The 20689-nt window shown below is 39.6% G+C and overlaps 1 protein-coding gene across 1 annotated transcript in view; it reads right to left on the bottom strand.

Moving 5' to 3' along the window:
- Window positions 1–19073, bottom strand: part of LOC120432856 — a 520225-nt gene extending 501152 nt beyond the window's left edge. Inside the window, exons 1-12 of the mRNA XM_039598171.1 lie at window positions 19035–19073; window positions 18903–18935; window positions 18082–18127; window positions 14441–14595; window positions 13473–13607; window positions 13045–13239; window positions 12839–12852; window positions 12447–12469; window positions 11232–11332; window positions 10166–10257; window positions 4582–4808; window positions 749–908 (exon numbers count right to left, since the gene is read on the bottom strand). Coding sequence (XP_039454105.1) covers window positions 749–908; window positions 4582–4808; window positions 10166–10257; window positions 11232–11332; window positions 12447–12469; window positions 12839–12852; window positions 13045–13239; window positions 13473–13607; window positions 14441–14595; window positions 18082–18127; window positions 18903–18935; window positions 19035–19062 — 1209 coding nt within the window. The 5' untranslated portion in view covers window positions 19063–19073. The remainder of the gene's footprint in view (window positions 1–748; window positions 909–4581; window positions 4809–10165; window positions 10258–11231; window positions 11333–12446; window positions 12470–12838; window positions 12853–13044; window positions 13240–13472; window positions 13608–14440; window positions 14596–18081; window positions 18128–18902; window positions 18936–19034) is intronic.
- Between the last annotated feature and the right edge of the window lie 1616 nt (window positions 19074–20689).

The following is a 20689-nucleotide window of genomic DNA, read 5'->3' as shown; positions in this document are numbered from 1 at the left end:
TGAAGCATTTGAAAGGACATGATTATAATGGTTCATCAACCCTGATAATTGTTGCTGGTTCAGATTAGAATTGCTTCTTTTGCCAATAATCTCTACTGAATTGTTGTGAGTCTAGCTTTTGCAGAAAGAATCATAAAATGTACACAGAAGATGATTATTCTGCTTTAAAAAAGCCTCTAAATGTTTATGAAAAGTTTTTAACAGTTGGCCAAGTAGCTCCAGTGATGAGTCACTTTTTACAGCATGCTGTTTTCATTCACTTTATGCTGACTGTGCTTAAGTTAAATATATTTTGGATTTGTAGTTCAGTTATGCAGTTAGAGTGTTGTGGTTTCCTAAATGTTTACCCCTCAGGTCCATATCAGTTTCTCTCCTTTACCAGTGTTATTTATGTTGCTTCAAAATTACAGACAGGAGTCTGAGATAGTTAAAAAGCTCAAGAAATGTAACTTTTCAACAGTTGTTTCTTTTTTCCATTTTCATATTGATCAAATCATGGTTTATCCGTCATTTTGAAATGACACCAAGAGGCAGAAGACACCAGTCAGAAAGAGGCGCTTTAACAATGATAGGCCACTGTAAACAAAACACACAGTGTGAAAAGTTATGGGACAGGGTGTCCAACATACCTACTCTCACTTTGCATCAAGGCAGGAGTAGCTGTGTTAAATCTAATGACATAATACAGTGGAATACACAAATAAGATAAACAAACAACATATTTTCATAACATCATTACTAATTCTACCTGTGGCTTTTGCAGAATGGATCCGCAGCACTGCGCATCCCCTCCATGCTTGTCTAATGATGTCAGATTGTACAGTGTTCCTGCACAGCACTTCATCTGTGGGTCTTTAATGTTGTAGGCTTTGACCCCACAGCAGTGAATGTTTTCTGATTTCAGATGTCTGGTTGGAAACAGAGGGACAAATAAATTTAAAATATTGACAAAAATAAATAATTATGTTTGTAAGAGGCTGAGTTAGATGAGTCTGTAAGGAGGCAACAGATGCAATGGAGGAAACGCACTTTGAGGCAGGAATTCTTTCCCTCCCAAAATGCAATTTATTTACAAAAATTGCAATAACCAGGATGGTGGAATGAACAACCAATGAAAAAACTTGTGCAAACAACCTTAAGATTGTTTTTTTAAAACTATGGAAAATTATAAATCAACTACATGAAACTCTAAAAGGCTTACCTGTTAAGATCCCAATCCTCCCTAATATAAAGGGACTTGGAACTTACCACTGCCTGTTTGGCAGTCTGGATCTCCAAAGTGATTGCATTATGGAACAGAGTAAACCTCAAACATCCCAGATAAATTGAATTATCAATACTGACAATTTAACTTTGCAATAAATGGTTTTGAATGCATAGGCCCCCTGCATAATTATTTTATAGTATGAAAATGATGACTTGGGAAATGCTAACATTAACAGAAATATGTGTTTTATCTAACCTACTTACCACTTCAAACAAACTAATAAAGAAGTGGTTCACAGCAGCATTAGTGTCACATTCATTGAGACAACTCTATTCTTTTTGGCTAGATATAAAACAATAGAAATTGCCATCTTAGCGTTTTGTGGGCCATATGCAGTCTTAGTCCTCCAGAGGCATGGGTTATCCTGTGACAGTCTTTATGTATAGTGTTGGATGTCATGGATGTCAGTCTTTACACAAGCTGTGCACTGAAAGCAGAACATCAGAGCTGCACTTTAAGCTCTCAGTCATTGTCTACATAGAATGCATTTATACCAAATGCACTTTGACAGCTACTGCAACTGGAAACAGACTCAAGAGCAGCCAAAAAGTCAACCAGTTCAATTCCTACAGACATGACCATAAAAGTGAATCCTGAGTATAAATACCTGGTGAGTTGGGCAATAATTTATATATTAAAAACAAATCAAATCAAATTGCAAAATACTTAAATGTAGCCGAGTGGTAAATTAATAATAATATTTTCCATTTAAGGTTCAAAAAGGGGTCTTAAAATGTTGTTTCTTTGTTTCCATGTATGTTAAGACAAGAATGTTATTGGGTAATTTAATGTTATTGCTTGTGCTATTTCTTTTGTTATCTGCATGTTATGTGCACTTGAAGCTGTTAATTTTATAGGTTGGTGTAGTTGCATATTGTGGTCACTGGGGGGTGGCAGTGCTTAAGGGTTAACTGCAGTTTTCCAAAAAAAGACTTAACAAGAAATGCATCTTGGGATGCAACAAGAGAATGTATTTCTGAAATGTATGATGCAAAGGACCTGTATGTGCAGCGTGGAGCGGCCATTTTCTCCATGCAAGGAATAAGTTGCGAGATCGTCTGTGTGCTCCAGTATTCCAAGTGAGCTGAGATTTCTGTGGAATGTAAGTGTTTATAAAAATGTATGTAACACTTCCACATTTTTTAAAGGAGCCTTGTGTGACTTAGCTCTTTGTATTTTGTTCTGCACAGACAGAGGCCACTGCCGTATTTTTATGTTTTGTATTTCATTTCATTTCCTTTATTCCTCGTATTGTATTGGTGCATCTTTGTTTAATCGGTTATTCTGTTCAGCCACAGGACCAGACGACATCCCAGCTGAAATCTGGAAGATGATGGGCGACCGCGGTACAACATACCTTGCGGCACTCTTCAACCATATCACGGTCGAAGACAAAGCCCCCCGAGCTTGGACATCGAGCATCACAGTGCCCATCTGGAAAGGCAAGGGAGACGTCACAGAGTGCACCAACTATCGACCAATTCGTCTACTCTGCCATGCAATGAAGATCTTCGAACGTGTCCTGGAAAATTGGATCCGTCAACTGGTCACAATCACCCCGAATCAATGCGGCTTTGTTAAGGGCTGTGGAACTATCGATGCCATACACGCGGCCCGTTTGCTGACGGAAAAGCACTGGGAAAAGAACAAGACGGTGCACATGGTCTTCCTGGATCTGGAAAAGGCATTCGACAGGGTCCCCCACAAGCTTATTTGGCGATCATTACGAACTCACGGTGCCCCGGAAGCTTATGTGAAATGGACTCAGCTGCTCTACCGTAATGTCACAAGCGAGGTCCGATGTTCAGCGGGAACATCACCAGCCTTCCCGATTACCGTTGGCGTCCACCAGGGCTCGGCCCTCTCGCCCCTGCTGTTCACTCTCTGTATGGACACCGGGACGGCTGATCTGCAATCACCACATCCATGGAGCCTCCTGTATGCAGATGATGTGTGCCTATCAGAAACACAAAACTGCCTAGCCCTGCAAACCCAAACACAAGCATGGAAAGACCGGCTCTCCGAAAACGGCATGCGCCTGAACATCAAGAAGACTGAGTACCTTGAATGCGGCCCCCAGACCAACAGTACCATCACTATCGACGGCGAGCCGCTGACAAAAGTTGCCCAATTCAAGTACCTCGGGTCCTTTGTCACCTCAGACTGCGAAACCCTACCAGATGCCGGACTCCGTGTCAACACAGCGTGGATGAAGTGGCGTCAGGTGAGTGGAGTCTTATGTGACAAGAGAATACCAATCTATCTTAAGGCGAAAGTCTATAAGTCGATTGTGCGCCCAGTGGCACTCTACGGGTCAGAGTGCTGGCCAGCGATGACCAAACATGAACAAGCTCTGCACACCATGGAGATGAAGATGCTGAGGTGGCCTCTGGGTCTCACACGACTTGACCGAGCGAGGAACGATGATGTCAGGAAATAATGGGGAGTGACACCAATCACAGACAAGATGCGAGAGGCGAGGCTCCGATGGTACGGCCATGTTGTCCGTAGCGATAAAAATTCCATCGCAAAGACAGCCCAGCAATTAGATCTGGAGGGAAACAGGCCGCAAGGAAGACCAAAAAAGCGCTGGATGGACCGAATCAAGGATGATATGAAGGCTGTGAATGTTACACCAGAAGACGCCCTTGATAGGAAGAAGTGGAGGAATGCATGCAAGATAGCGGACCCTGCGTCGCGGGATATAAACCGCTAGGAAGAAGAAGAAGATTCTGTTACTTCGCCACCTTACCTTTCGTGCTGTCGATGTTCAGTACAAGTCCATATGGCCGCTGTTTGACAAAAGTAAAGGTCAAAGGACATTTTTTTTGTTTATTCAGTTGTCATTGACAATAAAACTGCACATTAAGAACCCCAGCAATTGTGTCCTGTGTGGCTAACCATTTCCCAGGCTACATAATGATGCAATAGCTAAATACTTTAGCTCTAAGATGAGTCATGAGCTCACAGAAACCCAATGAGACCCCACACAGACTGAAAGAAATGTATTTTAAGAGTTCTGGGAACCAAACGAAAGGCAGGGCAAGGTTTGTTACGCAACTGTGTGTCATAGAAACCACATGAAATCATCAGCTATGAAAAATGTTTCATTCTACTTCTCTCTAGGTTACCCTTAACCCTCACTCAGAAGACAATAGATTAAACTAGTTTCCATGCTCCCAGCTGCACTGACTGACTAAATTCAAAACAGGTGCCATTTGATACTAATCAGATAAAACAGAAGAAGAAATCCCTTTTCACTGGATTTTATCAGCAATGTAAAGCAAGCAAACAGAACACATGCACACAATCACCTGTGTCCATTGCAGCAGATCTCAGTACAAGGCCGGTAAATTTCTGTCCCACAGCAGTGTTGTCCTGGGCTGCCATGAAATTGAGAACAACATATAGTCCCTTTAGCTGGGTTGTAAGGAATACCCATCTCTGAACATTCCTCTCCATCATCTCTGTCCTCGTACAAGGTCTTATTACAACAGAGAACTCCACGTTGTGCCGAGCCATACGGCGTCTCTCCACAGCACTTGAAGAATCAGACATAATACAGTAAATTGTGCAAGCAGGCACAACCAGACTCTGTAGTTTACACATTCAAAGCCAAACAGAGAAATGCAAGAGTTATGAAAAAAAACAGATGAAAAATGCAAATTTAGAATATAAAACACTTGCAAAAATTCTGCATTACATACATGTAACATCTATGCATTATGTTTCTACAGTCTTTTAGCCTTACCATACTTTTGATCCTTTTGCATTAGCAGTAATGAATACGGACTATCATGGTCCCCGTGTCTGCCCGGCTGGCCCGCAAATGTGAGTGAAGTTGCCCCCCCACCTTCTTCAAATCCAACAAAAGTGGTATCAAACATTTGTGCTATGTTTGTGCTGGTTTGTGCTGCAAAAATTTTCGTTTGTGCTGCTATCATTTTAAAGATATTAATAAAAATTTCTAGAGGTTATCAGAGGTCAACCAGCCCCTCCACATTAATTAAATCAAACAAAATGGGTGTCAATCAACTGTGCTACGTTTGTGCTGGTTTGTGCTGCTAAAATTGTTGTTTGTGCTGCTTCTGTTTTAAAGATATTAATGAAAATGTAAAGGTCAAAAGGTCAACCAGCCCCCCCACATTACCCAATTGAAACAAAATTGATGTCAAACGTTTGTGGTACGTTTGTGCTGGTTTGTGCTGTAAAAATTTTCGTTTGTGCTGCTATCATTTTAAAGATATTAACAAAAATTTCTAGAGGTCATCAGAGGTCAACCAGCGCCCCTACATTACCCAAATCCAACAAAAGTGGTATCAAACGTTTGTGCTACGTTTGTGCTGGTTTATGCTGCAAAAATTTTCATTTGTGCTGCTATCATTTTAAAGATATTAATAAAAATTTCTAGAGGTCATCAGAGGTCAACCAGCCCCCCCACATTACCCAAATCCAACAAAAGTGGCATCAAACGTTTGTGCTACATTCATGCTGGTTTGTGCTGCAAAAACTTTTGTTTGTGCCGCTATCATTTTAAAGATATTAATAAAAATTTTTACAATTCATCAAAGGTCAACCAGCCCCCCTATATTAATGGAATCAAACAAAATTGGTGTCAATCAGTTGTGCTATGTTTATGCTGGTTTGTGCTGCTAAAATTGTCATTTGTGCTGCTTCTGTTTTAAAGATATTAATGAAAAGGTAAAGGTCAAAAGGTCAACCAGCCCCCCCACATTACCCAAATCAAACAAAATTGATGTTAAACGTTTGTGCTACGTTTGTGCTGGTTTGTGCTGCAAAAATTTTTGTTTGTGCCGCTATCATTTTAAAGATATTAACAAAAATTTCTAGAGGTCAACAGAGGTCAACCAGCCCCCCCACATTAATGGAATCAAACAAAATTGATGTCAAACGTTTGTGCTGGTTTGTGCTGCAATCATTTTAAAAATTTTAATTATAAACAACCTTATAAACAGTACATTTGCATAGTGAAGGAAACTAGCACCACTGAATGAACAATGTGCTGGGGGGTTAGTTCCATGATTGTTAGTATGCAAATTCTTATGACCATTGATCAATGACAACTAATCAAAGCCTACTGATCAATGGTCATGAGTACCATTCACAGAAAGTGGGGAATGGCTACAATCACAGCATTGTAGGATGGCGAAAGATGTACCCTTGGGCCCCCCTTCTCGATTCAGAGATGGTCAGCATCCTGACAGCCCGATGGACGAAGCTGTCTCTCAGTCAGTGTGTTCTGGCCCGGAGGCTCTTCAGTATCCTTCGTGATGGCAGCAAACTGAAGACGCTGCTGAAGGGATGAGTGGAGTCACCTGTAATGGAGAGGACCTTCCAGATGAGGCAGGTGCAGCTGCTCTCACTACCCGTTGTCATTTTTTCCTGCAGAACCCAGTGCAGGAGTCATACCACACAGTGATGCAGCTGGTGAGGATACTCTCAACTGTGCCTCTGTAGAAGGTGCTCATAATGGGGGTTGAATCTCTTGTGCTTCTCAGTTTGCAGAGGAAGTAGAGTCGCTGTTGGTCTTCTCCACATTCAGGGACAGGTTGTTGTTGCTGTACCACTCTGCCAGATGGTTAACGTCACCCCTGTAGTAGATCTCATCGTGGGTCAGCAGAGTGAAGAGAAGGGGGCTCAACACACATCCTTGGGGAGCCCCCGTATTCAGTGTTCTTGGGCTGGAGGTGTTGCTGTCGAGCGTACTATCTGCTGTCTTCCTGTCAAGAAATCTAGCAGCCAGTTATACAGCAAGATGCTGATCCCCAGCAGATCCAGTTTGTGAATGAGTTGCTGGGGACTGATGATGCTGAAGGCTGAACTGAAGTCTATGAACAGCACTCTGACATATGAGTCTCTAGTGTTCAGATGTGTGAGGGCTGAGTAAGGGGCAGTTGAAATTCCATCATCGGTTGAGCGTTTTGACCGGTATGCGAACTCAAATGGATCCAGGTTGGGGGAAAGCGATAATTTGATTTGATGCATGATTAACCGGTCAAAGCACTTCATAATGATGGAGGTGAGTTTGACAGGACGGTTGTCCTTAAAGCAGGAGATGACTTCTTGGGCACAGTAATGATGGTGGAAGCTTTGAGGCATGTGGGAACGGCGGCCTGACCCTAGTGATGTGTTAAAGATGTCTGTGAAAACATTTGTGAGTTCCACAGCATAGTCCGTCAGTGCTCGTCCAAGGATGTTATCAGGACCTGGAGATTTGCGTGTACTGATTTTGGCAAGGGATCTCCACACACTGTCTGGGGATTTGTTCACCACGGTCTGCAGAGTGGGCTTGTAGTCTGTGATGGTTTGTATTCCTTGCCACTGCCTCCAAGTATCTCAGCTGTCGCTGAAGCTTTGCTGTAGCTGATGCCACGTGACAGGTTTGCCCTTGTTGTTCTTTGGCTCACCTAATTCCCGGCTCTGAAGGCTTGCATTTTTCAACCTTAGGAGCATTTAAACCTGACCTGTGAGCCATGGTTTCTGATTGGCCCAGACAGTGATAGTCCTGGTGTCACGACCTGCAGGATCGGCAAGGTGCTGATCAGAATCTCTCCACTCCTAGCCCTCCTTCTCTTCTCTTTTTCCCTCTCTCTCCCCCCCTCTCTCCTTCTCTCCCCTGTTTTGCCGGAACTCATGGCGGCTTCACACCCTCAGTCCACGCCTTTCTGGATTGGGAACACCTGGGCCTCATCAGACCAGCTGGTATATTAGAAGGAGGAGATCAGCTGTTCAACGCTGGATTGTTGTGAAGGCTCTAGTCAGTACACGTCTAGCTCAAGTTTCCTGTGCCTCCGTCTCAGAAACTTAACGAGTGTTTCTTTGTTCCTAGATTCCCCGGACCCGTCCCCGTGTTTCCCCGTGTGGAGTGTGGAAGGAGTGACTGGTCGCTAGTGGAGAAGAAAGAAGTTGAACTGAGCGCGTGTGTGATTTCCCCGTTTTCCCTGGAGCCCTGGACCCCTGCCCCTCACGTCTTGTATATAGCACTAACCCCGCACTGTCTGTACATACACTTGGTGAAGATCTGTAAATAAACCATCTCTGTTTAAACGCTACTCAGGAGTCCTGCGAGTGGATCCTCTAAGCAACTCGTGACACCTGGTCTCTGTGACATCATCGATGCATTTTGGGATGTAGGCAATGACAGTTTCTGTATATTCTTGAAAGTCTGTGGTGTTGTCATGTGTGGCAGCCTGTGGTGGAAAAGCAGTCTTGCAGTGCATCTGAGGACCCTTCTGGCCACACCTGTACCTGCTTACGAACTGGTTTGGTGACTTTGACCAGGGGCCTGTGGGAACCCATGGCACACCTAGGTTTCTGCCTGTAGTACTGACCCTTATGCAAAATAGGTGGAATTAAGACACAGTTCCAAAAGCAAACACAACTGATCAGTGCTGAGAGTGGTCCTGTTGCTGAGGTTGGGGTGATCCTGTAATCTCTTATGAACTACCTCCAACGCTTCTATGACTGGGATGCAAGTGAAGACAGATGTAACATCTCTCTCTCACTGTACATGTACTGTTTATAAAATTAGGGAAACATAACTTGCACAAACAAAATAATTTGCAGGACAAATGTTTGACATCAATTTTGTTCGATTTGAAGAAGGTAGGGGGGCCAACTTCACTCACATGTGTTTATAAGATCTGGGAAACCTGCAGTCAGCTGAGACTGAAGAAGTCACTTGGATGAGTGACGAAACGTTTCTCCAACTGAAAATGTCCAGATGAACAGAATCAACCTTTTGGGATTTACTTACCTGGATGATTAAGCACGCATCAAGACGTTATTTTATCAAAATTTTTAAAATGATAGCAGCACAAACAAAATTTTTGCAGCACAAACCAGCACAAACGTTTAACATCAATTTTGTTTGATTCCATTAATGTGGGGGGCCTGGTTGACCTCTGTTGACCTCTAGAAATTTTTGTTAATATCTTTAAAAAGATAGCGGCACAAACAAAAAATTTTGCAGCACAAACCAGCACAAACCAGCACAAATGTTTAACATCAATTTTGTTTGATTTGGGTAATGTGGGGGGGCTGGTTGACCTTTTGACCTTTACCTTTTCATTAATATCTTTAAAACAGAAGCAACACAAATGACAATTTTAGCAGCACAAACCAGTACAAACATAGCACAACTAATTGACACAAATTTTGTTTGATTCCATTAATGTGGGGGGGCTGGTTGACCTTTGATGACCTCTAGAAATTTTTATTAATATCTTTAAAATGATAGCAGCACAAACGAAAATATTTGCAGCACAAACCAGCACGAATGTAGCACAAAAGTTTGATACCACTTTTGTTGGATTTGGGTAATGTGGGGGGCCAACTTCACTCACATTGTGCGAGACACATTAGTGAGACAATAGCCTCAGTGAAGTTTTGTGTGTACATCTGTGATTTTGCTTAAGCAATCTCTCTTGTGAATAGTTTTCCCGGACCCCTGGACCCTAGGAACCCTGCATTTCCCCCACTGTAAATATTCTGCATCTGGTGATTGTGTAAATAAAACTTTTTGGAACTGAACTCTGCTCTGCGCTTGAGTCCCCGCCATCGCTTGTGACACGGACGGTGTTAAGTCAATTTTACACACAGAAAACAGAGATAGAATCCAGCCTCTGGCACTGTGTGAAAGCAGTGACCTGGACCTCTGAATTCTATTGTCAAAGAGTAGCACTCTTGCCAACTTTCTACATTGTAATGCTATATGATTGAATTTAATAATAAAAGGATGTGCATTGTTTTCCAGTTTGTAGGCTTTAAAACATTTTTCTGCTTTAGTAAAACAGTGCTTTAGATTTTCAACTTTCAGTGGAAATGGTGGTTTGATCATTTTTCCCAGTAGGGGGTGGGGAGCAATTAGTACATTACCTGATCGATCCAAGGCTTCCACGGAGATACACGTCCATCACAGCAGACCTGAGTATGTGGGTTATACACGGTGGCTGTGGCCTTCCTTTGACCTAAACAGGGGGGTTTAGAGAGTAGAAAGAGGAGAAAGGAGATATAGCAAGCAAGTTTCAACTGCAGATTCAAATTTTCTGACACAAACTTCACTCTTTGAAGTCAGAGTTTATGTGTTTTCACATCCTTTGAACTGTCCTGAATTTCAAGTGATGTAAAAACATTGTTACACTTTTTGATTTTGACTAACAATGAATGAGTTCAAACAGACACCCAGACTTCTTCTATCTGATTTCCCCCCTCTTATTTCTCTCATAATCATAATTTCATCATCTCTTAATTTACCATTAGACCCGTGACCTGTCAAGAGCTGAGATAGGCTCACTAATGTGTATAATAACTGATAATTATATGACCAATTTCTTCTTCCTGTTGTTGCTACAATAACATATTAATGTTTCATGACTATCGATGCAAGTTACTACAAGAATGATCATGAGACAATCATATTTTATGTGATCACATAGTTTCTCAACTTGGACAAAAAAAAAGACTATAAATCCTAGAGCATGGCTCAGCTGGTTGTAGAAGGGGGGTGGATGAATATGTCAAACACAGGTAGGAAGGTAAAATCCTTCTTTTTATGTTATGCTGCTACTGCTTCTTTGGGTATCATGTCAGTTTGCATTCTCACTACTACATTCCACTAAATCCACTAAAGGTTCTTTAAAACAATCTTCTGTCTTTTGTTTTAACTGTTTACCCCTAGAGGTATTTTCCAAAATAATAAATACCACAGAATCAAATGATGCGTTCAAGTAATTCTTTGGTTTTACAATGATACACATAAGACAAACATGACAAACAAACAATTGCTCATTCAGCTCTAACTGCCTTGTTGGGGTGAGGTTACCTTGTTCAACTTACTCTACTACATAGCTACATACTACATACACCACAGAATGATGTAATACAATAGTAACAACCAAAACAACTACAAAACTAAGGCAAACAAACAAATAGATAGTGACACCTGAGTTGTCAAGTGAGTGAGGCTCGTGGTTACTCTCACAGCAGCGATTTTGCTTTGGATTGTAACACGACGACCCACAGAGATGTGTGTTTGGTTCAGTGCTGTGGATGTGTGTAAAAACAGGCAACAATCAGCACAAAACAGTCCATATCACATTAAATTTTTAGAAAAAAAGAAGAAGAAGTATGGAAACAATTTGTTTTATAATGTAGACCGTACAACAAATTCAGATTTTATGCAAATTTCAGTGCAGTAATGGGTTTAATGATTTTCTGGAAGTTTGGTTGGTTTCTAATCCTTGACCTCCAATCATGCTAGAGTTATATTTTTCTGGGAATCAGTTGTCATGTATAATTGCACACAATTCCACTGGTGTGCAAAATGCAGCCATGTGTCAGATAAGGCAGAATGGCAGTTATAAACCCATGTGTTATTTGAACTGTTGGATTATTTGACCAAGCTAAAATAACATTTCCATTGTGAGTTTTTGTCAAAGCGATTGGCCTCTCATAGATACACACTTAATGTCATTAGGCAACTGTGCCATGATGCAGCACGTTTATTCATCACATATGTGAAGGATACATGGAAATGATCTCCTAAGTGTCCCAAACATTATTTTTAATCTTTCAGGTTATTGTAAAGACATACATTCTGACCGAAACAAACAAACAAACAAATGTATTCCCAAACCAAATATTTGGTGTCAAAACTTAACCATCATGTATAAGTGAAAGTAATCAGTGAGCAAAAACAAAGCGAAACAATGTGGAAAACAGAAAACTCCTTAACTTTCTTATCTCCAAAAAACCTGAACTTAAATTCTTGGCCATAGCAGCCATGAAATACATTCAGCAGACACCAAACAGAATATAAAGAAAATTAAATAAATAGTCAAAACAATCCTTTGCTACTTTGTAAAATAGTCATACTTTATGAAAGTGTTGTGTCTGTAAGTTAATCAACCATTACCTGTATGACTGTACATCTTTCAGTGGAGTGTTTCCTTCACACTGACGCTTGCTCAAAAGGGATTGCTGAGTTTCTCTCTATATAAGGTCCTTAACTATGTAAAGTGCACTGACGGTATATAAAGTGGAACTATAGTCATTTTTACTGCAAAGTACGAATGAATGGCATTGATGATTAGATGGATAATAGAAAGCTGTGCTGGTCGAGGCGTGAAATGATAGCAAAACGTTTCCATTAACTTACCATTTGGGTTGGAGCTTGAATATCTGAAAAATAAAATATAAGATTTAAGACACACACACACACACACAGTCTTGTTTTCATATCTTCGTGGGGTATCTCGTTGACATAATGCTTTCCCTAGCCGCTTACCCTAATCATCAAAAATAAAGGCCTAATCATAACCCTTAGTCTAAACCTAAACATAACCGAATTGTAACCCTGACACTAAAACCACATTTTGGGGGGCACTAAAACACACACACACACACACATACACACATTTTTTGCTTAATAATTAATAGAAGAATTATAATTTTATTCCTGATTTGTCTTCTTGTCCCTTTTTTCAAACTTGACATTTTTATTGTTACTTCCCGAGGTCCCCTGGACTTCCCAAGAAACACAACACTTACCTTCTGTTCCATACCTGTGGATATAAAGCACAAAGAGTTTTCATTAACCAAAACAAACAAACAAACAAGCTCAATGTAACCATACAGATGTGACACACCTCAGTTTGACATACCTAAAGACTGACATGTAAAATTGGACTCAAACTACAAAAGTGTCATGAAATCCATTCAGCACAGTATGACATGCTATTATGTACTGAGCTGACCTGGAGTGAAATTCTTGACACAGCAGGATGAATCCTTCGATTGTATCTCCAACTTCTCCTCATTTGAACAGCAGCACTGAGTCTCAGTGTCGTACTGGCTGTGACCACAGCACTCATGGTGACGGGAATTCCTCACCAGAATTGTCTTATTATCAGCTGGACCACAACACAACTGCTTGTCCTTATCAAAAACATCTGTGGAAAAGATCTTTGTCGTTTTTAAAATTTTTACTTCAAATATAACTCAACTGAGAAGCTGCTCCAGTATCCTCAAAATGTTTGAATGGAGTACATTTCACAGAATTGTAAATTTGTTCTAGTGAAAAAACAATAATGTTTCTGTGTTTAATTAATAATATTTCACTGACAGTAATGATTTGTAATGAAGATGTAATTTAGTCTTCTTTTCCAACTGTGTGTCTGCTCACTTTTAACACAGCATTCAGCCATTGGTCCAGGTTTTGATATGATGGTTGATTGACAACATATTTCATTGACTGGGTTGTAGGCCTTCAGGTCACAGCACTTGGACACATTTTCACTCAGACCCTGAGTAACACTGGCTATAAAAACAAGATAGCTTAGTGTAAACAACAGAAAATTTGTTATGGCGAGTGGTATATGGTAATGAAATCACTGCAAGGAAGTTCAGAAGTATAGAGAGAAGCAAAAAGTTGAGTCATAAAAGTATCCCGGTAGGTTTTATATTATATTTGAGCAGAAAATCCTCTTGTTTGGAATAAATTATGGGCTGGATGAAAACTGTGAGGGGAAAACCAATAAATCTTTAATCTTTTGTTGTATTTCTTCATGTACTGCAACCATTATAAGAAAGAAATGGAAGAATGCAAGATTGACTTAACAAAAAAACTAAAACAAACTTCTTCTGCCTAACCCTAACCCAATGAATAAATTGAAACATCCAACACTAAGTGCGAGCAGATGGATCAATCTATGATAAATATCTTTTGGAGACTCTTAAAATTTAGATGTGGTTGTAATCTTCTATATTTGGATATTTCTAGTCTTATAAAGCACAATATAAATGCTTCAAGTTAAATCATAGCCATTGCTGATTGGGTAAGGGGGTTAAACGTAATGTAGCTTTACAAACCAAAGTAGAAATCTATACAATCATCTGCAAGTTTAATTTGTAAAGTATTAATATTAACCTTTATATTCTCAAGCAGTGCAATTCAACTTCTCTGCAAACTGCATCTACCAAAACAGGAGTTTAAAGAGATCGTTCTGATTCCTGACGCTTAAATGACGACAACAAAACAGTAAAACACTGAAGCTGCTTCTTTACATTCAGGCACTCTGTTTCTTTCACATTTACAAAGTCAACATTCAATTTAACATTGGTTTTTAGTCAGCTAATTCACAAATTCATTACCTGCGAGGATCTTTCCATGTTGAACTTTACAACAAGTGGCTGTACCAGGATTGTAAGGCTCCTTTCCACAACAAAACAGGTTTGAACCTGGATGAAGTTTGTTTTCACAGCAAGCAGCCTCTTGGATGTCATATTGTATTCCATTGCAATCTTTTCTGAAAAGCACAGGTAACAAAACCCAGGATATTATCCCTGTCACTCATTTCTATTGCACATACATACAGTGGTATGCAAACGTTTGGGCACCCTTAACAATTTTCATGATTTTCTTTCATAAATCATTGGTTGTTTGGATCAGCAATTTCATTTAAATATATTATATAGCAGATGAACACGATGATATTTGAGAAGTGAAATTAAGTTTATAGGATTTACAGAAAGTGTGCAATAGATACTTAAACTAAATTAGGCAGGTGCATAAATTGGGGCACCCCAAAAGAAAAATTACATCAACATTTAGTAGATCCTTCCTTTGCAGAAATAACAGCCTCGAAAAACACTTCCTATAGCTTCCAATGAGAGTCTGGATTCTGGTTGAAGGTATTTTGGATCTTTTGTCTTTACGAAACATCTCTAGTTCAGTCAGTTTTGATGGTTTCCAAGCATGGACAGCCCGCTTTAAGTTACACCATAGATTTCCAATAATATTCAGGTCTGGGGACTGAGATGGCCTTTCTGGAAGGTTGTACTTGTTCCTCTGCATTAATGCCTTAGTAGAAATAGAAATATCCAGCCCTGGCGCAACTTCAACTTTGTGACTGATTCTTGAGCATTGTTCTCACGAATCTGCTGATACTGACTGGAATCCATGCAACCCTCAACTTTAACAAGATTCTCAGTATCTGCACTGGCCACACAGCCCCACAGCATGATGGAACTGCCACCACAGTTTACTGTGGGTAGGAAGTGTTACTCTTGGAATGAGTGTTCTGTTTCCGCCATGCATACCGCCTCTTGTTATGTCTAAATAACTCAATTTTAGTTTCATCAGTCCACAGCACCTTATTCCAAAATTAAGCTTGCTTATCCAAATGTGCTTAAGCATACCTCAAACGACTGTTTGTGGCATGTGCACAGAAAAGGCTTCTTCTGTATTACTCTCCCATACAGCATCTCCTTGTGCAAAGTGCACTTAATAGTTGAACGACGCACAGTGACACCATCTGCAGCAAGATGATGTTGCAGGTCTTTGGAGCTGGTCTGTGGGTTGACTATGACTATTCTCACCATCCTTTGCCTCTGCTTATCTAAGATTTTCCTTGACCTGCCACTTTGGGCCTTAACTAGAACTGTCCCTGTGGTCTTCCATTTCCTCAATATGTTCCTCACAGTGGAAACTGATAGCTGAAATCTCTGAGGTAGCTTTTTGTATACTTCCCCTAAACCATGATGTTGAACAATATTTGTTTTCAGGTCATTTGAGAGTTGTTTTGAGGGTCCCATGTAGCCACTCTTGAGAGAAGGCGCAAAAAGGAGAAAAACTTGCAATTGGCCACCTTAAATACCCTTTCTCATGACTGGATTCACCTGTGTATGTAGGTCAAGGGTCAATGAGCTTACCAAACAAATTTTAAGATTAGTAAAGATTAGTACTAAAGGTATTCAAATCAATAAAACAACAAGGGTGCCCCAATTTATGCACCTGCCTAATTTAGTTTAAGTAACTATTGCACACTTTTGGTAAATCCTATAAACTTCATTTCACTTCTCAAATATTATTGTGTTCATCTGCTACATGATATATTTAAATGAAAATGCTGATCCAAACAACCAAGGATTTATGAAGGAAAATCATGAAAATTGTCAAGGGTTTCCAAACTTTTGCATACCACTGTATGTGGCCAGCTAAGAATCCCTGCAGGATTGGGAAGAACTTTAATTTAACTTGAAAGCTGAAGAAATGAGGAAAAACATAAAATGAGCAGTGTCTGGCTGCATTTCAATGATATCGGAGACTGCAAAGCTGAGTGCAGACTTTGTAAAATTAGGAGCTGCCTAAAGTGATACCTGTTTTTATTCTCAGCTATTTTCCATTGTATTTTCCAGGCCTGAAACCTCATGTGTGGTCTAACTACTAGTAGTAAATGCATAAAAAAATAAGGCTTTTGTGAAAACACTGAATAAAAAATTGCTTTCTGGAAAAGAAAATTTACATTTCAGTATTCAATATGCTAGGCAGCACTGAATCTTTCCCTATTCACCAAGATGGAAGCCAAATGTTTGGTGTAAGTTACCAGGTCAAACCTCTGTGGCAGCTACCTTGTCTTTCCGATAAAGAGGAAGCCCGAAAATCCTATAAAAAAGGCGGCTTTTTTATAGGATGTGAGCTAGCAAGAGTAGGTGCTTGGTTGCTCAACCATTTCCAGAAATTTAAAGTAATTTGAAGTGTGAAATGACATTTAAATTGTGTATGTATATATGACATGTCTGCTTCATTTTGACAAGTAATTGATCATTTTAGGATTATTTGTGAAAACTAATCTTCTTTGTTTTTCTTTTCCCTCTCTGGAAAGATTCTGTCATTGAGACTTGAGTCTGAGACTCCTTACCTGGATGATTTAGTCAGTCGTTGAAGGTTACAAATGATCGTTTCATGGTTTCTGACAATGGACTCATCTCAGTGCTTGTCCTGCTAGACCTCAGTGTTCAACAGTGTTCTATACTGTTGATCAAATAATTGATTTTTTTCCCCAGCAATTATAGCATGTTATACATATGAAAGATAATAATAATAAGGAAGGATAATGTGTATGAGACTTTTCCCACTCCCCCCTTATATTCTTATACTGCCCTCTGATGGACTATCACTAAACATTTGGAACAGTCACATGGGTGTCCATAATCTTTGAATGCAAAGTATTAGACATAGATACATGTATCTACACCCTGGATGGTTGGGTCCTCCTTCTCTTACTCATGATGATATGCTGATGATGCATATTCAGAATTAAACAGATTCTTCCCCAAGTTTCTATTTAAAGTGAAAAGTTTACCTGAAACTTGTTTCACTTTGTCTTCAGTCACATATTTTCAACTCATCCAAACTACAGACGCACCCCTAACCTTAGAGCCACAAGCAAAACACAATTTCCCAATGGCTGCTTACTCATTTAGAGCTAATATTTATTGAAGCTCCATTATGGCCATTTGGCATGGCAAGCTCCACGCCAAACATTTAAATTTCTGTGTTAGAAGTGGTCTCATGGTGTATGTTAATTTCTTTATCGTGTCTGTAGGTCCCCATTTCTCTGTGGTTCTTACTTAGTGTATTATTCTGATAGTTTCCTATTTCCAGTGTCTTGTGTTTAGATTACTTTAGTTTACTGAAATGTGCTCCAGAGAAATTTTCAGAAATACTTTATGAACCAATCCTGGTCCAACAGTCAATTTACACCAATGTGATGTGAATTGTATAATTTACTTGTTTGTCTATTTAGTAGTTAAAATTTTAACTTGAACACTATATATTTATTGATGCTGGACTTTTCCCCCCCTTATTTGTTTATACTGTTCTTCTGAGGAACATCATAATCATCATGGGTTCCCTGAGCCTCCAGGTCAGTGCTTGACCTAATAATGGTCGAAATACATCACTTTTTTAACACAACTTTTGAGAAACAATTGAGAAAGAGTCGACTTACCGGGAACAGTGGTTTTTGGAGGCTGCATTTGCTCCAGCTGCAGGCTCTGTCAACAAGGGCAAAGTCAAAGCTGTGAGTCATGGCATTAATAAGCTAAAACGTGTTAATATGTTGGCAGGTGTTCTAAATGAATATACGTAACATTTATAGCTGAAATAGCATGACAGCATTTTCTGGCAATACTTCATGGTTCAGACTTTAAAAGGTGAAAAACAAAAACGCCCTCCAGTTTCGCTTTAGAGACGAGTGCAGTATCAGTGTAATCGCATACACCCATAAGTCTCTGCCAAATCAATTATCTCTCACTTTTCTATAACGCCCCTGTAAATTATTATCTTATGACAAAACACACGCAGTGCACATTCCCGACAAAGGTTTGCAAATACAGCTGAAAGTGAAAAACACAAAGCAAAAACCCAACAATAATAATATTTTGGTACCTGGCTATGGAAACCTTTTCTGTGTACTTTCATGAAATTCTTTCATAAAAAGAGAAAAAAAGCCCCCTCTAAGCATCCACTCACCGCTTACTCAGATTTAGTTAAATTAATATTTCAAATAGATTAAATAGGCTTTACACATAAACATCTTTGTTTATGTGTAAAGCCTATTTAATCTATTATTTTTAAAATAATAATGCTTTAATTTAATAAGTAGGATATGATTTACATTTTAAATTACACATGGTACTGTATATATATTTGTTTTATCTCCACTTTCTTTTACACAGGCAAGCTTACAACAAAACATCAGTTGTTTGGAACAAGTGGCCCTTTACTCTGAGCTCATTAAATAAATAAATAAAAATAAAACCTACTTACCATGAGCAGTGCTGAAGCCAATAATTAAACAAACTGAAAGAACAGGCGGATAAGAATTATTGTAAAGTTAAGAAAAATAAATTATTCAAATTATTCAAAATCTATTTCAGTAAAAGTGGGAAATTCGCCTACCAAATCCGAGAGCCCAAAACGGAATCATCTGGGAGCCTTTTGGTCATCTGACACTGAGATGCAGAAGAAGAGGCAAATATAGTTGCTTAAATACATATAAAGCCACGCCTCCCTTGTGACTAAAAATAAGTCAGGGAGGCAGGATCAGTAAGCTTGTGTAAAAAAGAAAAGAAAAGAAAAGGAAAGGGGAAAAAAAGAACCTCCACTGGTATGTATGTATGTAGCAGTGAACCTTGAAATGTTTCTACTCCACTCAGGTAAAATTGCAAAAGAATTTCAAACGGGATCACCAAATGTCAAAACTGGTTAACAGTAGCGGTGTTTGATATGGGCGACATGGGCGGTTGCCCAGGGCGGCATCGTGGTGGGGGCAGCATAACGGGCATTGGCAAAGAAAAAAAAAGTTGATTGTACTCATGCTGCCCTGAAATCATGCCAGTGCTTTTTGGGGATGGCATAGGCACCGAGATCGCTCATTTGCTGGGAGTAAGGGCGCCCTCCGTTTGCGAGGTGCACCTGTTGCTTGCCGCACAGAAGGAGGGATATTAAACCCCTTATGTCAAATGAGTGATTTATGACCCCCAATTAAAGTTTACATATGTGTATATATATATAGATAGATAGATAGATAGATAGATCTATACACATATATATTTTTCAATACACGTGTCCATATTTATGTTTCCAGATTGTTTGTATAGTGCACTTTCTATACTGTACTCTTTGTACAGTTTTTATTTTTGCTGCTTTTGTCTTGCACTGTCCACTTTTCTGCAATGACAATGCAGATTTTCCACTTGTGGGACTAATAAATGCAGATTTGCTGCGTGTGTGTGTGTGTGTGTGTGTGTGTGTGTGTGTGCGCAACATTGGCATTTGTTTACTCAGATCCAAGGCAGGCCAAACCTCTGTGTTACAACCTTCAGAAATTCCCGCTGGATCGATACAAAAGACACACATTCACAATATATGGGTACACAACCCAGATAGCAAGGAAACATTGAAACAATGTTGAGTCAATATCAGGCGACGTCATTGAAGCAACATTGAAGTGTGACGTTGACCCAACATCACTCTTGCACCCATTTTTAACGTTGAAACAACGTCAGGTTTTGATGTTGAATCAATGTTGAAACCTGACATTGATTCTACGTTATATTTTCTAACACTGTTGACATTGAAACAATGTCAGATTCTGATATTGAAACACTGTTGAGCTATGGTATTGATTTTCCACCTCTTTCGTACAGTTGCTTTTTATTGAAAAAAAACAAAAAAAAAAACAAAAAAGGTCAATAGACATGTATCATTTGCAAAATACTTTATTAAAAGACAAAGTTTCCTATTTACATTTCTATGTTTCACGTCACTTTTTATTATTTACTCCGGGATGGGGATGGATGATGTGCGTCCTGCGCGCCACCCGTACGATCTGGAGCATATCTGAGCCATTTCTGGACTGCTTGAGCAAAGACCAACTCAGACAGAGTTCGCCCCTACCTGCTGCGCCAGGCCATCTAGGACAAAAATAGACACACACACAAAAAACAAAGACAAAAAGGGAATTAGAGCACATGAATAAGCTCTTGTTAATTGTCTTCAGCAGGGAGAAAGTATGTAAACTCCTAGGCTGATAAACATGAAAGTCACCGGAC

Source organism: Oreochromis aureus, linkage group 14, assembly GCF_013358895.1.
Source record: "Oreochromis aureus strain Israel breed Guangdong linkage group 14, ZZ_aureus, whole genome shotgun sequence".
Taxonomy (NCBI): domain Eukaryota; kingdom Metazoa; phylum Chordata; class Actinopteri; order Cichliformes; family Cichlidae; genus Oreochromis; species Oreochromis aureus.
This window is presented reverse-complemented; position numbering and strand designations above follow the sequence as displayed.